This window comes from Cetorhinus maximus, unplaced genomic scaffold, assembly GCF_964194155.1.
Source record: "Cetorhinus maximus unplaced genomic scaffold, sCetMax3.hap1.1 HAP1_SCAFFOLD_140, whole genome shotgun sequence".
In the NCBI taxonomy this organism is placed as follows: domain Eukaryota; kingdom Metazoa; phylum Chordata; class Chondrichthyes; order Lamniformes; family Cetorhinidae; genus Cetorhinus; species Cetorhinus maximus.
In genome coordinates this window covers 45,702-61,685 of record NW_027596136.1, presented here as the reverse complement: position 1 = coordinate 61,685, position 15,984 = coordinate 45,702, and the positions used below count along the sequence as shown (strand labels likewise).

At 48.0% G+C, this 15,984-nt stretch overlaps 1 protein-coding gene across 1 annotated transcript; it reads left to right on the top strand.

Moving 5' to 3' along the window:
• The first annotated feature begins 1,231 nt into the window (after positions 1-1,231).
• On the top strand, positions 1,232-14,046 carry LOC144672902 (forkhead box protein N3-like). Its single transcript, XM_078534903.1, has 5 exons — positions 1,232-1,726; positions 2,257-2,360; positions 7,235-7,281; positions 12,984-13,098; positions 13,574-14,046. The coding sequence occupies exons 1-5, from the start codon at positions 1,262-1,264 to the stop codon at positions 14,016-14,018; spliced, it is 1,176 nt and encodes a 391-aa protein (XP_078391029.1). The 5' UTR covers positions 1,232-1,261; the 3' UTR covers positions 14,019-14,046.
• The last annotated feature ends 1,938 nt before the right edge of the window (positions 14,047-15,984 follow it).

Genomic DNA, 15,984 nt, shown 5'->3' with positions numbered 1-15,984 from the left:
ACAGGACCAGATGGTGTCATTGTTGTGTCTGTGAGCAAGCTCTGTAGTTTGCTTGGCGAGCTGTGATTCAGGAACAGACGGCCTGGGGTCTAGGGAGGTGTTGAGTTACCAGCTATTGTCTTTTGGCAGTGAGATGGTGTTCTGCTCCTGGGGTGAGCTGGAGGCTGGGTGAAACTGACTGTATACACCACTCAAACCAGACAATTAAACAGAGCCACCTGCTCAAATTCTAACTGCGCCAGATCCCAATTTGGGGTGGAGGGCCCCAGGCTGAGTGGGAGAGTCCCAAACCAGGCCAGGACACTCAGATTCTGGGATGGAGCAAGTGGAAAGGAATTTTTTATTCGTTCTTAATTGTTCGAGTAAAAATGCAATAAATGACTTAACGTGGAGAGACTGGGATTGTTCTCCTTAAGAAGAGAGAAGGTTAAGGCGGAGATTTAATCGAGACATTCCATTACATTTATTAATCTAGCAGTGGAGGAGAAACTGGGTCTTTTATTGATTCTCTTCAATCTGTGTCCCTCTGATTACTGACCCTCCTGCCACTGGAAACAGTCTCTCTTTACTTACTCTATCCAAACCCTTCCTGATTTTGAACGCCTCGATTCAATCTCCCCCTTAACCTTCTCTGCTCTAAGGAGAACAATCCCAGCTTCTGAAGTCCCTCATCGCTGGGAACATTCTAGTAAATCTCCTCCACACCCTCTTCAAGGCCTTGACATCCTTCCTAAACCAACATCACTAAAAACAGATGACCTGGGACATTGTCACATTGCTGTATGTGGGATTTTTAAATAATCATTCTATGGGATGTGGGTATCGCTGGCTAGGCCAGCATTCATTGCCCATCCCTAATTGCCCTTGTTCAGAGGGCATTTAAGAGTCAACCACATTGCTGTGGGCCTGGAGTCACATATAGGCTGGCTTATTTCCATCCCATTTACAATGATCATTAGACTTTTAATTCCAGATTTTTATTAAATTCAAATTTCACCACCTACTGTGGTGTGATTCAAGTCCAGAACCCCAAATGGACAATACCACTCTGCCACTGCTTCCCCAAATTTTCTGTGTGCAAATTGGCTGCTGTGTTTCCTACATTACAATATTGACCATACTTCAAAAAAAAGTCCTTCATTGTCTGTGAAATGCTTTGGGACGTTCCGAGGTGGTGAAAGATGGTGTATGAATATGAATCTCTTTCTTTTCCTTAGGGAGGGGTGACTGATGACCTTCGGCTGCCTGGCCACTAACCAAAATGGAGACAAGGTGGCTCAACAAGGGAGAGAGGGGCGGCAACGCAGCCCCCTGCCGAGGGAGCGGCTCAGAGACCAGCTGCTGCAAACACGTGGCGAGGGAGGATGAGGAGCTGACCAATCTCAACTGGCTTCACGAGAGCAAGAACCTACTGACGGCCATGAGCCTGGCAGAGGAGGCCTCGGTGGGTTCACAGGAAACTCAGGTCAAAGAGATCCCACTGTCCCCCGCGCACACTCTCCACGAGCATCAGTACATCTCCAAACCCCCCTACTCCTTCAACTGCCTGATCTACATGGCCATCGAAGGATCGCCTGCTCAGTGTCTGCCAGTGAAGGAGATTTACAAGTGGATTTTGGAACATTACCCGTACTTCAAGAGGGCGCCCATGGGCTGGAAGAACTCAGTGAGGCACAACCTGTCCCTCAACAGGTGCTTCAAGAGAGTGGAGAAAGATGGGAGGGAGGTGAGGAACATGGTGGTGGGGAAACCAAAGGAGTGAGGGAGGTTTGGAGGGGAATGAGGGGTTAGGGTAAGAGAACAGGGAATTGGGGGAAATGATGAAAGTGAGTGAAATGTGGGGAGTGAAGGGGAACGAGGGGAGTGAGGAACAGAGATGCGAGGGCAGGAATGGTAGAGTGAGATGAGGGATAGGGATTTGGGGAGTGAGCGGGTGAAGTGTTTTGCTGAGCTATAAAGAGCGGTTGGAGGCTTTCGTTTTGAGGAGACAGTGGAGTAACTGAAGCTCTTTCCATCAGAGCAGCAGAGATTAAGATGATATTTGATAGTGTGGTGGAGATAGTGGGGTTTGACATTTCTGGCAGGCTTAGATTAGGTACACTACCTCCACTGAACAAAGTCAGTAACTAGAGGGAATAATGTTAAGATCACCAAAAGAATGCAGCGCTTGCGTTCAGGGCAATGTTTTCTGCTCGGAGGGCCTGAGGGTGATATTCTGGTCTCAAACACTTCCTTCAGGCCTGTTTCTATCCCCAGGCTCTGGGTAAAGGTTCATTTTGGTGTATCGATGAGGAATCCAGACCAAACCTCCTTCAGGCCATCAGGAAAAGAGCTCTATACATCCAAAGTCCCCCTCCCAGGTAAGTGTGTCAGAGAGACAATCAGTATGAGAAGTCACTCCAGCACTGGGGTGAGATGGGTGGCAGCGGGCGGCAGTGAGGGTTTGAGTTGAGGTTAGGGTTAGGGTTGAAGCTAGGGTTAGGGTTGATTTTAGGGTTAGTGTTGAGGTTGGGAATAGGGTTAGAGTTGGGGTTGGGAATAGGGTTAGGGTTTGAGTTAGGGTTGGCATTAGAGTTAGGGTTAGGGTTGGGTTTAGGGTTAGGGTTTGAATTACAGTTGGGGTTAGGGTTAGGATTGGGGCTAGGGTTAGGGTTGGGACTAATGTTAGGGTTGGTTTTAAGGTTAGGGTTGAGGTTGGGAATGGGGTTAGGGTTGGGGTTAGTGTTTGAGTTAGGGTTGATGTTAGGGTTAGGGTTGAGGTTACTTAGGGCTTGAGAAAGGGTTGGGGTTAGGATTAGTGTTAGGCCTTGAGTTAGTGTTGAGTTTAGGGTTAGGGTTTGAGTTAGGGTTGGGGTAGGGCTTGAGTTAGGGCTGGGGTTAGGGTTAGGGTTAAGGATATGGTTCGAATTGTGATTAGGGTTAGAGCCTGAGTTAGGGTTGGGAACGGGGTTAGGGCTTGAGTTACGGTTAGGGTTAGGTTGGTTTGGGGATGTTAAGGGAAACGTCATTCCCACTTGGCCTCCTGAACCTCCACATCCTCAGATTCATGGTTAGGGTTTGAGTTGGGGTTGAGGTTAACATTAAGGTTGGGATTTGAGTTGGGATTATAGTTAGGCTTAGGGTTGGGGTTTGGGTTAGGGTTAGGTTGGGGTGGGGATGTTAATGGAAATGTCATTCCCATGTGGCCTCCTGAACCTCTGCATCCTCAGACACAGGCATGTAACACATTTCCAGAATCTGGAGCCTTGTCCCATTCTCAGGATGTCCCAAGTGCTTTGCAGAATCCACTTTTTATTGGTGTGGAACATTTGCACACAGCACATGCAGTAGAGCGAGGGACATCTGTTTGGAGTTGTTTACATGGCAGACACTTTTGCAAGACAGCAAGAGCCCACAAAACAATGAATGACCTGTTAAATCTAATGGTGATCATTAAACATGATCACCATGTTTAACACATCATTAACACATCAATGATCTCCATCATCAACACACGTTAATAAGCTTGCAAACTAATTAAAAATTGCTCATTAAAAAAAAAGCAAGCCAAGCAATAGGGGTCATTTCTAGAGGGATAGAACTGACAATCCGGGAAGTGATGTTAAAGTCATAGTCATTGAGTCAAAGGGGTCTACAGCACAGAAAAAGGCCCTTCGGCCCACTGAGTCTGTGCCAGTCAAACAAGTACCTAATTATTCTAATCCCATTTTCCAGCACTAGGCCCGTAGCCTTGTATGCCATGGCATTGCAAGTGCACATCCAAATACCTCTTAAATGTTATGAGGGTTTCTGTCTCTACCACCCTTTCAGGCAATGAGTTCCAGATTCCCTCCACCCTCTGGGTGAAAAAATTCTTCCTCACATCCCCTCTAAACCTCCTGCCCCTTACCTTAAATCCATGCCCCCTGGTTATTGACCCCTCCACCAAGGGGAAAAGTTCCTTCCTGGCTACCCTATCTATGCCCCTCATAATTTTATACACCTCAATCATGTCTCCCCTCAATCTCCTCCGCTCCAGGGAAAATAACCCCAGTCTATCCAATCTCTCCTCATAACTAAAACATTCCAACTCAGGCAACATCCTGGTAAATCTCCTCTGCTCCAGGGAAAATAACCCCAGTCTATCCAATCCCTTCTCATAACTAAAACTCTCCAGCCCAGGCAACATCCTGGTAAATCTCTTCTGCACTCTCTCGAGTGCAGTTACATCCTTCCTATAATGCAGATTCCAGAACTGCAATGCGGATTCCTGAACTGCATGTAATACTCTAGCTGTAGCCTAACCAGCGTTTTATACCGTTCCAGCATAACCTCCCTGCCCTTATATTCTATGCCTCAACTGCTAAATACAAGTAACCCAAAGGTCTTCTTAAGCACCTTATCTACCTGTCCCGCTACCTTAAGGGACCGTTGGACATGCACTCCAAGGTCCCTCTGATCCTCGGTACTTCCCAGGGTCCTACCATGTATTCCACTTGCCTTGTTTGTCCTGCCCAAGTGCATCACCTCACGCTTATCCAGATTAAATCCCATCTGATCAGCCCGTCTAAATGCTCCTGTAATCTAAGGCTATCCTCCTCACTATTTACCACCCCACCAATTTTCGTGTCATCCGCGAACTCACTGATCAACCCTCCAACATTCAAGTCTAAATCGTTTATATATACCACAAACAACAAGGGGCCCAACACTGACCCCTGTGGAACCCCACTGGACACAGGCATCCAGTCACAAAAACACCCCTCGATCATCACCTTTTGCTTCCTGCCACTCAGCCAAGTCTGGATCCAATTTGTCAAATTGCCTTGGACCCCATGGGCTCTTACCTTTGTTATCAGTTTCCTATGCCGGACCTTATCAAAAGCCTTGTTGAAGTCCAAGTAGACTATGTCAAATGCATTGCCCTCATCTATACACCTGGTCACCCCTTCGAAAAATTCAGTCAAATCGGTCAGACATGACCCCCCCTTAACAAAACCATGCTGACTGTCCTTGATTAATCCCTGCCTCTCCAAGTGTAACCACATTGGCTGTCCTCCAGTCCTCCGGCACCTCTCCTGTGGCCAGAGAGGTATTGAAAATTATTGCCAGCGCCCCCTGCTATCTCCTCCTTTGCCTCACTCAACAGCCTGGGATACATTTCATCTGGGCCTGGAGATTTATCTACTTTTAAGCCTGCCAGACCACTTAGAACCTCCTCTCTTTCTGTGCTAATTTCTTTAATTATATCACAGTCCTTCTGCCTGATTTCCATACCTACGTCGTCCCTCCCACTTGTGAACACTAACAATTCATTTGGAACCCTACCTACGTCTTCCGGCTCCACACACAAATTGCCACTATGGTCCTTAATGGGCCCTACTCTTTCTCTTACTCTTAATGTACCTGTAAAATAACTTTGGATTTTCCTTTCTTTTACCCGCCAATATTTTTTAATTCCCCCTTTTTGCTCCTCTAATTTCCTTTTTAAGTTCCCCCCTACACATTCTATACTCCTCTAGGACTTCCACTGTTTTGAGCCTTCGGTATCTGCCATAAGCCTCCCTTTTTCTCTTGATCCAATCCTGTATATCCCTCGACATCCAGGGTTCCCTGGATTTGTTGGTCCCACCCTTTATCTTTACTGGGATATGTTGGCCCTGTACTCTCCCTATTTCCTTCTTGAATGAGTCCCACTGCTCTGATGCAGATTTACCTAAATGTAGCTGCTCCCAGTCCACTCTGGTCAAATCATATCTGATCTTATTAAAATTGGCCTTCCCCCAATTTAGACCTCTGATTTCTGGCCCATCCTTGTCCTTTTCCATAACAACCTTGAATCTAACGGAGTTATGATCATTATCTGAAATATGCTCCCTCACTGATACCTCTGCCACTTGCCTGGCTTCATTCCCTAAAATTGTCGAGGACCACCCCCTCTCTTGTAGGATATTCTACGTACTGGCTTAAGAAGCTCTCCTGGATGCATTTTAAGAATTCTGTTCCCTCTAAACCTATCACACTATGACTAACCCAGTTAATGTTGGGGCAGTTGAAATCCCCCACTATTACTACCCTATTGTTTTTAAACTTCTCTGAAATTTGCCTACATACCTGCTCTTCTATTTCTCTCTGACAGTTTGGGGGCCTATAGTACACTCCCAGCAATGTGATTGCTCCTTTTTTGTTTTTAAGTTCTACCCATATAGCTTCAGTTGAGGAGCCTTCTAAGATATCATCCTTCCTTACTGCTGTAATTGATTCCTTGATCAATATTGCGATACCCCCTCTTCTTTTACCCTCCTTCCCTGTCTTGCCTGAAGACCCTATATCCTGGAATATTGAGCCGCCAATCCTGCTCCTCTCTCAACCATGTCTCTGTAACAGCAATGACATCATACTTCCACGTGTTAATTTGTGCCCTCAACTCATCTGCCTTATTCGTCAGACTCCTTGCACTAAAATAAAAACCATCTAACCTTGCCAAACTCCCTTGTGCCTTAACTGGCCTATAATTTCTATGCCTTCCAGGCTCACTTGCTCTCTCTTCTAATTTTGGCTGTGCATCTCCCCCTGCTGAACCTCCTCTAAACTTGTCTGGAACCTTGGTTGGACCACACTTAGTTGCTGTGCATTGTCTGGTCTCCATATATGAAAAGGATATAGAGGCACTGGAGAAGGTGCAGTAAAGATTGACAAAGGTGATCCCAGAACTGAAAGGTTCGAACTATCAGGAAAGGCAGGACACTCTGGGGTTCTTTTCTCTAGAAAAGAGAAGGCTGAGGGGTGACCTGATCGAGCTCTTTAAAATGATGAAGGGGGTTTTGATAGTGTCGATGTTGAGATGTTTCCAATTGTGGAGGGAGGCCAGAACTGGGGCCATCAATATAAGACAGTCACTCATAAATCCAATCGGGAATTCAGGAGAAACCTCTCCACCCAGAGAGTGGGGAGAATGTGGAACTCGCTCCCAGGGATTGGTTGAGGTGAATAGTATAGCTACATTTAAAGGGGAAGCTGGATAAACACTTGAGGGAGAAAGGAATAGAAGGATATGGCGATGGGGTGAGATGAAGAGGGGGTGGGAGGAGGCTTGTGTGGAGCAGAAATATCAGTGCAGAGTGGATGGGCTGAATGGCCTGCTTCAGTGCTGTACATAGTTTGTATTAATGTGATAGAAGAAGGAGTGAGAGAGTGAGATCTGTACAGCTGCTCACAATAACCCCCTCTCTCTCTCTCTCTGTTTCTCTGCCAGCTCCAGTGCCACAGTTCTGCCATACCTACCCTACACACAGGACCCAGGTGAGTCAGTCAGAACAAGCACCCGCCTCCCAAACTGCTTGTTCACATCCAGCAAAGGGCAGAGTCCCAGTCCTGAGGGACAAGAGTCTATCTCCATCCCACAGGCATTGAGCTTTGTCCTGCAGGGTTAGGGGGTCTATCTCTGTCCCACAGGCACTGAGCTTTGTCCAGCAGGGTTAGGGGGTCTATCTCTGTCCCACAGGTGCTGAGCTTTGTCCAGCAGTGTTAGGGGATCTATCTTTGTCCCACAGGCACTGAGCTTTGTCCAGCAGGGTTAGGGGGTCTATCTCTGTCCCACAGGCACTGAGCCTGTCCAGCAGGGTTAGGGGGTCTATCTCTGTCCCACAGGCACTGAGCCTGTCCAGCAGGGTTAGGGGGTCTATCTTTGTCCCACAGGCACTGAGCCTGTCCAGCAGGGTTAGGGGATCTATCTCTGTCCCACAGGTGCTGAGCTTTGTCCAGCAGTGTTAGGGGATCTATCTTTGTCCCACAGGCACTGAGCTTTGTCCAGCAGGGTTAGGGGGTCTATCTTTGTCCCACAGCCACTGAGCCTGTCCATCAAGGTTAGGGGGTCTATCTCTGTCCCACAGGCGCTGAGCTTTGTCCAGCAGGGTTAGGGGGTCTATCTCTGTCCCACAGGCGCTGAGCTTTGTCCAGCAGTGTTAGGGGGTCTATCTCTGTCCCACAGGCACTGAGCTTTGTCCAGCAGGGTTAGGGGGGGTCTATCTCTGTCCCACAGGTGCTGAGCTTTGTCCAGCAGGGTTAGGGGGTCTATCTTTGTCCCACAGGCGCTAAGCTTTGTCCAGCAGGGTTAGGGGGTCTATCTCTGTCCCACAGGTGCTGAGCTTTGTCCAGCAGTATTAGGGGATCTATCTTTCTCCCACAGGCACTGAGCATTGTCCAGCAGGGTTAGGGGGTCTATCTCTGTCCCACAGGTGCTGAGCTTTGTCCAGCAGGGTTAGGGGGTCTATCTCTGTCCCACAGGTGCTGAGCTTTGTCCAGCAGGGTTAGGGGGTCTATCTTTGTCCCACAGGCGCTGAGCTTTGTCCAGCAGGGTTAGGGGGTCTATCTCTATCTCACAGGTGCTGAGCTTTGTCCAGCAGTGTTAGGGTTAGTCCTGATCGCCTTACAACCTCTCTTTCTGATAATCCAGAAAAGAATGAGTAAGGAAACAGGCAACCGTAACATGGGGACTGTGAAACCTGTCCTTCCTCCACAGACCTGATACTATCTTCCCTATCACGCACCCTGGGAGGTCTTGTGAGGAGCGTCTCTGCTTCTGAGCCAGGAGCTCTGGGTTCGAGTCCCACTCCAGGCCTTGATGACCATGGATGGTCCGTTCCCAATGTGGCCAAACAGGTTGATTATCATTCCATGTGATGGAATCACTCTCCAGCAGCTGCTGAAGCCAAAACTGAAAAAGTGATGTCACAGGAAAGCTGTGACCTGATTGGTTGGCAGGAAATCTGCAGCAAATTTGAAAAAAAAGACACTGCAAAGCTAATAAATGAATTATCTAAGTAGAGATGGCTGGGCAGGTGATGTGCTGTAGGTGTATGATGTGGGAGCTGGCAGATCCCATTGTGAGTCGCAGTGACCGCATCTGCAGCAAGTGTTGGTTGCTGGAGGAACTCCAGCTCAGAATTGATGAGCTGGAGTCTGAGCTCCGGACGCTGCGGCACACCCGGGAGGGGGAGAGTTACTTGGATGCTTTGTTTCAGGAGGCGGTCACACCCGGTAGATTAAGTACCTCAAGTCCGGTCAGTGGTCAGGGTCAGCAGGGTGTGACTGCAAGTGAGGCAGGTAGAGGGATCCTATGTTCAGGAACAGAGGAGCCTCAGCTCTTGACCTTGTCCAACAGGTACGAGGTACTTGCTCCCTGTGTGGATGAAGAAGAGGGCTGTAGGGAGGATGAGCCAGCTGACCACGACACCGTGGCACAGGAGGCCATTCAAGAGGGGGCAGCAAAAAGATAAGTGGTAGTTGTAGGGGATTCTATAATTAGGGGAATTGATAGCTTCCTTTGTAAGCAGGATCGAGAGTCCCGCATGGTATGTTGCCTGCCCGGTGCCAGGGGGAGGGACATCTCTGACCGGCTTGAAAGGATATTGGAGAGGGAGGGGGAGGATCCAGTTGTTGTGGTCCACGTCCGGACAAATAACATAGATAAGACTAGGAAAGAGGACCTGTTTGGGGATTATCAGGAACTAGGAACTAAATTAAAGAACAGGTCTTCAAGGGTTATAATCTCCTGATTACTACCCGAGCCACGTGCAAATTGGCATAGGGACGCGAGAATAAGGGAAGTAAACACGTGGCTAAAGGAGTGGTGCGGGAAAGAGAGGTTCCATTTCGTGGGGCACTAGCATCAGTATTGGAACAGGAAGGATCTGTACCATTGGGATTGTCTCCACCTGAACCGATCTGGTACCAATGTTCTAGCGAAAAGGGTAAATAGGGTGGTCAACAGGACTTTAAAGTAGAAATTGGGGGGGGCGAGGGAAGGGTAAAACTCCAAGAAGTATGACTAATTGGAAACAAAGCAGCAGGTTAGTGTGTGGGGGGGTGGATTCAACTTCATGGAAAATTATGAAAAAACTGAAAAGAAAGGAGAGCCCAGGAGAGGCTATTAAAGTCCCCAGAACACAAAATAGGACAAAGTGTTTGGAAAGGGCTAGGAATCTAACTTCAAGCACATCAGATAAAGGGACGACAATGAGAAAGGGGACGGGAAATACAGGACTGAAGGTGTTGTATCTGAATGCACGCAGTATACGAAATAAGGTAAATGAGCTTGTGGCACAGATTGAAATTGGCAGGTATGATATGGTGAGCATTACAGAGACATGGCTGCAAGGGGATGAGGACTGGGAGCTAAATATCCAAGGATATACATCCTATCGAAAAGTTGGCAGGTTGGCAGAGGGGGTGGGGTTGCTTTGTTAGTAAGGAATTAAATTAAATCGATAACAAGAAATGATTTAGGGTCAGATGATGTAGAATCTGTGTGGGTAGAGTTGAGGAACCGCAAAGGTAAAAAAACCATAATGGGAGTTATGTACAGGGCTCCGAACAGTAGTCAGGATGTGAGGCACAAGATACATCAGAAGATAGAAAAGGCATGTAAGAAAGGCAAAGTTACAGTGATCATGGGGGATTTCAATATGCAGGCAATATGCAGGTTGGTAGTGGATCCCAAGAAAAGGAATTTGTGGAATGTCTACGAGATGGCTTTTTGGAGCAGCTTGTGGTGGAGCCCACTAGGGAACAGGCAATTCTAAATTTAGTGATGTGTAATGAGGCAGATTTGATAAGGGAGCTTAAGGTGAAGGAACCCTTAGGAGGAAGTGACCATAACATGATAGAATTTACCCTGCAATTTGAGAGGAAAAAGCTGGAATCAGATGTAACGGTATTACAGTTGAATAAAGGCAACTACAGAGGCATGAGGGAGGAGCTGGCCAGAATTGACTGGGAGATGAGCCTAGCAGGAAAGACAGTGGAACAGCAATGGCAGGAGTTTCTGGGAGTAATTTGGGAGACACAGCAAAAATTCATCCCTAGGAAGAAGAAGCATACTAAAGGGAGGACGAGGCAACCATGGCTGACAAGGGAAGTCAGGGACAGTATAAAAGCTAAAGAGAAAGCATACAATGCGGCGAAGAGCAGTGGGAAACCAGGGGATTGGGAAGCCTACAAAGACCAACAGAGGACAAATAAAAAAGAAATAAGGAGGGAGAAGATTAAATATGAGGGTAAACTAACCAGTAATATAAAAGAAGATTGCAAGAGTTTTTTAGATATATAAAGGGTAAGAGAGAGGCAAAAGTGGACATTGGGCCGCTGGAGAAGTAGTAGTGGGGAACAAAGAAATGGCGGAGGAACTGAATAGGTACTTTGCGTCACTCTTCACAGTGGAAGACACGAGTGACATCCCCAAAGTTCAAGAGAGTCGGGGGCAGAGGTGAGTATGGTGGCCATTACCAAGGAGACGGTGCTAGGAAAACTGAAAGGTCTGAAGGTGGATAAATCACCTGGACCAGATGGATTACACCCCAGAGTTCAGAAGGAGATAGCTGAAGAGATAGCGGAGGCGTTAGTGGTGATCTTTCAGGAATCACTCGAGTCAGGGAGGGTCCCAGAGGACTGGAAAATCGCTACAAATGTAACCCCCTTGTTTAAGAAGGGAGTGAGGCAAAAGACGGGAAATTACAGACCGATTAGCCTGACCTCAGTCGTTGGTAAGATTTTAGAGTCCATTATTAAGGATGAGATTTCAGAATACTTGGAAGTGCATGGTAAAATCGGGCAAAGTCAGCATGATTTCATTAAGGGGAGGCCATGCCTGACAAATCTGTTAGAATTTTTTGAGGAGGTAACGAGTAGGTTAGACAAAGGAGAGCCAATGGATGTTATCTACTTGGACTTCCAGAAGGCCTTTGACAAGGTCCTGCACAGGACGCTGCTCAGTAAGATAAGAGCCCATGGCGTTAGAGGCAAGGTACTAGCATGGATAGAAGATTGGCTGTCTGGCAGGAGGCAGAGAGTGGGGATAAGGATGGCGGCCGGTGACTAGTGGAGTTCCGCAGGGGTCAGTGTTGGGACCACAACTTTTCACTTTATACATTAATGATCTAGATGAAGGAACTGAGGGCATCCTGGCTTAGTTTGCAGATGATACAAAGATAGGTGGAGGGACAGGTAGTATTGAGGAGGCGGGGAGGCTGCAGAAGGATTTGAACAGGTTAGGAGAATGGGCAAAGAAGTGGCAGATGGAATACAACGTGGGGAAGTGTGCGGTCATGCACTTTGGTAGGAAGAATAGAGGCATAGACTATTTTCTAAATGGGGAGAGAATTCAGAAATCTGGAGTGCAAAGGGACTTGCGAGTACTAGTCCTGGATTCTCTTAAGGTTAACTTGCAGGTTGACGCGGTAGTTAGGAAGGCAAATGCATTTTTGGCATTTATTTCGAGAGGACTAGAATATAAAAGCAGGGATGTGCTGCTGAGGCTTTATAAGGCTCTGGTCAGACCACATTTAGAATATTGTGAGCAATTTTGGGCCCCGTATCTCAGAAAGGATGTGCTGGCCCTGGAGAGGGTCCAGAGGAGGTTCACGAGAATGATCTCAGGAATGAAAGGCTTAACATATGAGGAACGTTTGAGGACCCTGGGTCTATACTCGATGGAGTTTAGAAGGATGAGGAGGGATCTGATTGAAACTTACAGAATACTGAAAGGCTTGGATAGAGTGGACGTGGGGAAGAAGTTTCCATTAGTAGGAGAGACTAGGACCCGAGGGCACAGCCTCAGAGTAAAGGGAAGACCTTTTAGAACAGAGATGAGGTGAAACTTCTCTAGCCAGAGAGTGGTGAATCTATGGAATTCATTGCCGCAGAAGGCTGTGGAGGCCAGGTCATTGAGTGTATTTAAGACCGAGAAGATAGGTTCTTGATTGGTAAGGGGATCAAAGGTTACAGGGAGAAGGCGGGAGAATGGGGTTGAGAAACTTATCAGCCATGATTGAATGGCGGAGCAGACTCGATGGGCCGAATGGCCTAATTTCTGCTCCTATGTCTTATGGTCTTATGATCCATAGCTCCAGACTACAACATGCTTGTTGAAGTGCATGTTCCTTCATGAACTGTAATTTCCAGACACCAGACATGGCTCTAACTCCAGCTCTGTTTCCATTCTGCAGATGGAGAGATTCCGCAGCAGCTTTTCAAAATGAATCAGGAACATGGTGTAACTGCCGTGGTGAATCATGATGGGACCAGTGTAACTGTTAATGAAGATCCCACCATGACAAACAGGTATTGTCCTTAACAAACAGTCTGATAGCTGGGAAAATACAGGCAGTGGGAAGGGGACTGGAGTGGGAACCTGAGGCAGATGGTGGGGAAACAGACCGGGGATGGTGGGGCTGGGGGGGGAGACAGACGGACAAAGGAAGGAAGGGGACAGACAGAGGGACGGGATGAGAGAGATAGGGGGAAGGAGAGGACTCATACAGACAGAGGGAAGGAGAGAGATGGGGAGGGAGACAGAAAGGGCGAGGGGAGGAGAGAAATGGGGAGGGAGACAGACAGGGCAAGGGGAGGAGATGGATGGGGGAGGGGAGACAAGGAATGGGGAGGAGAGGAGATGGACAAGGGAGGAGAGGAGACAAACAGGGGAGGGGAGATGGATAGGGGAGGGCAGGAGACGGATGGGGGAGGGGAGGAGATGGATGGGGGAGGGGAGGAGACAGACAAATTTCTATCTGATGTTTTGCTTTCTCCTCTCCAGCTGTGAGCTGCCGTTCCTTCCCCTCCGGAAAGACTCCTATTTCAACAGCCTGACACCAGCTCCCTCCACCATGCCCAGTGGGGATCATAACTACAGCCTGGTGAGGGCAGAGGAATGGGAGCTGTGCCCTCCGGTAGCCAGTGACCAGGAAGGACATGGGAATGTCTCAGGGAAACTCGGCTGCGAGGAGGGTGATGATGACAGTGAGGGCTTCCTGAGTGGTGATGAGTGGGAGATGGAGAACAGTTCGGAGGACGAGGAGGTCAAGGACTCGCTAGCGGACAGCGGCTATGTTCCCCTCAGCCTCCGGGACGTCCCGGCTGTGGAGGTGTCAGAGGGCAGCCCGTGTCACGGGAGCCGGGAGGGATTGGGATTCTCGGGCATTGATGAAGAGCTAAAAGAGGTGGCTGGATCCCTGCTCCACCTGGCTGGAATCTGCAGCTGAGGGGAGACTGGACTGAGCATCAGGGATGGGTCGTGGGGGGTGGGGTCAACATGGGGTCAAAGCAAAACATCAGATAGAAATTTGTCTGTCTCCTCCCCTCCCCCATCCATCTCCTGCCCTCCCCTATCCATCTCCCCTCCCCTGTTTGTCTCCTCTCCTCCCTTGTCCATCTCCTCTCCTCCCCATTCCTTGTCTCCCCTCCCCCATCCATCTCCTCCCCTTGCCCTTTCTGTCTCCCTCCCCATCTCTCTCCCACCCCCCCAGGTTCAGTTTTCCCTTGGGGCTCACTCTATCGCCTGGGGTTTACCCCACTCCCGGTGCTTACCCTACCCACCCCACCACCCACATAGCCCCCCATCCCCCCCACCCCGGCAAGGGCTCACCCTTTCCTCTGGGCCTTACCCTACCACCCACACAATGCCCCCCAGTGCTCATTGTTCTCCCCAGGGCCTCACAGTGACACCCCCTGTTCCTACACCCAGTTTACTCCCAGTCTCAGTCACCAGTGTCCGGCTGTAACTGAGCCACACTGGATCTGCAACATTCTGAACCATACCGGACAGTGCATTCACACACTGAGTCACCCAGCTCACGTTACTCTGTAAAATCTCAGTGTGAAGTGAATCACAGACACATTAATCTGGGAACGTTTTGAAACTTCTGATAACTCAATGGTTTCAGTGTCCACATCTTCTTTTCCAACCTCCCCTGTTTCCTTCTACTTGTGGCCTCCTGTCTGAGGAGCACAGACACTGGGAGGGAGTTGGAAAAACACAGACTACACACACCGTGATCAGACTCATACATATATGTAGATGTATGTACATACACACATACATGTAGACATGTGTATATATACATACGCACACATGAACTGAATCACGTGTACACACATAAACATATATAGTTCTGTGAGGATTCAGTAAACACACATGTGACACCATGTAGATATCATTTCACTCAATAATGGAACCAGTTAGACAGATGCAAGATGAGACGTCATTCACAGTTTAACATACAGAAATACTGAACTGGCCAATGGCAGCAACATTTGCTTTTAAAGTCTTCACATTCCTGGTATGAATTAAAAATTTGTGACTGAAATCTCCTTGTTTATGTGTTAGTCAGTAGCACTGAGAATCCATGAGCTCCTCAAATGTGCACTGGAAGCAGCAGAGAGGGGACAAGAGGACAGCAAGTGAAGCTGGGGGAGTTATCAGCACAATTCAGGGTGATCATGGAATAGGGAGCAGTTTTAACAGGCGAGAGCAGGACCCGGTGATGCTCAATGTGGTCCAGACAGACCTGGTGATGAACAGCTCAACCAGTTGTCCACCATATTGGTTCAGGTCTGCATCCTTTGATCTTAAGTGAGTAGAGATCAGGGTAACTCCAGGGAGGAGTGACCGGGATGAGAGGGAGTAATGGTTTTTAATGGGGACAAGGGAGTATCGAAGGTGGAGGTGAGAACATGATTAGCAGATCATTAGGTACAGAAATATCACAGTCAAAGGAGGGCCAAAAACTAGACTGTCTCATTTGAATTTCTATATCTGTAGTCATCCTGGGAACTCTAGTTTTAGATGCCCTTCCTTTCCCTCTCATGGGAATGTGTCTGCTCTGTAGCTGAACAATCTCCTGTTTAGAGGCCTCCCATTGCTGATATACTGTTTGACCTGTCAATGTCAGATCACAATCCATCTGGGCCAAGAACATAACAAGGAATATTACATTCCTATTCCTGCCCTTCTCTGATCCAGATCTTTGTTATTGAGTTTACAATCTCACCTTGGACTGAACTAACTTTTCCTGTCATTCCTTTAAATGGTCTCATCACTGAGAAGGAAAACAAAGAATCCACATCAATTCTCTCTCAGACACCAGAAAATAAAAACAAAAACTTAAACTGTGAATTCAAAACCATCAAAATCATCCATCAAAATAAAAGCTGCAATGAGTTTTGTAT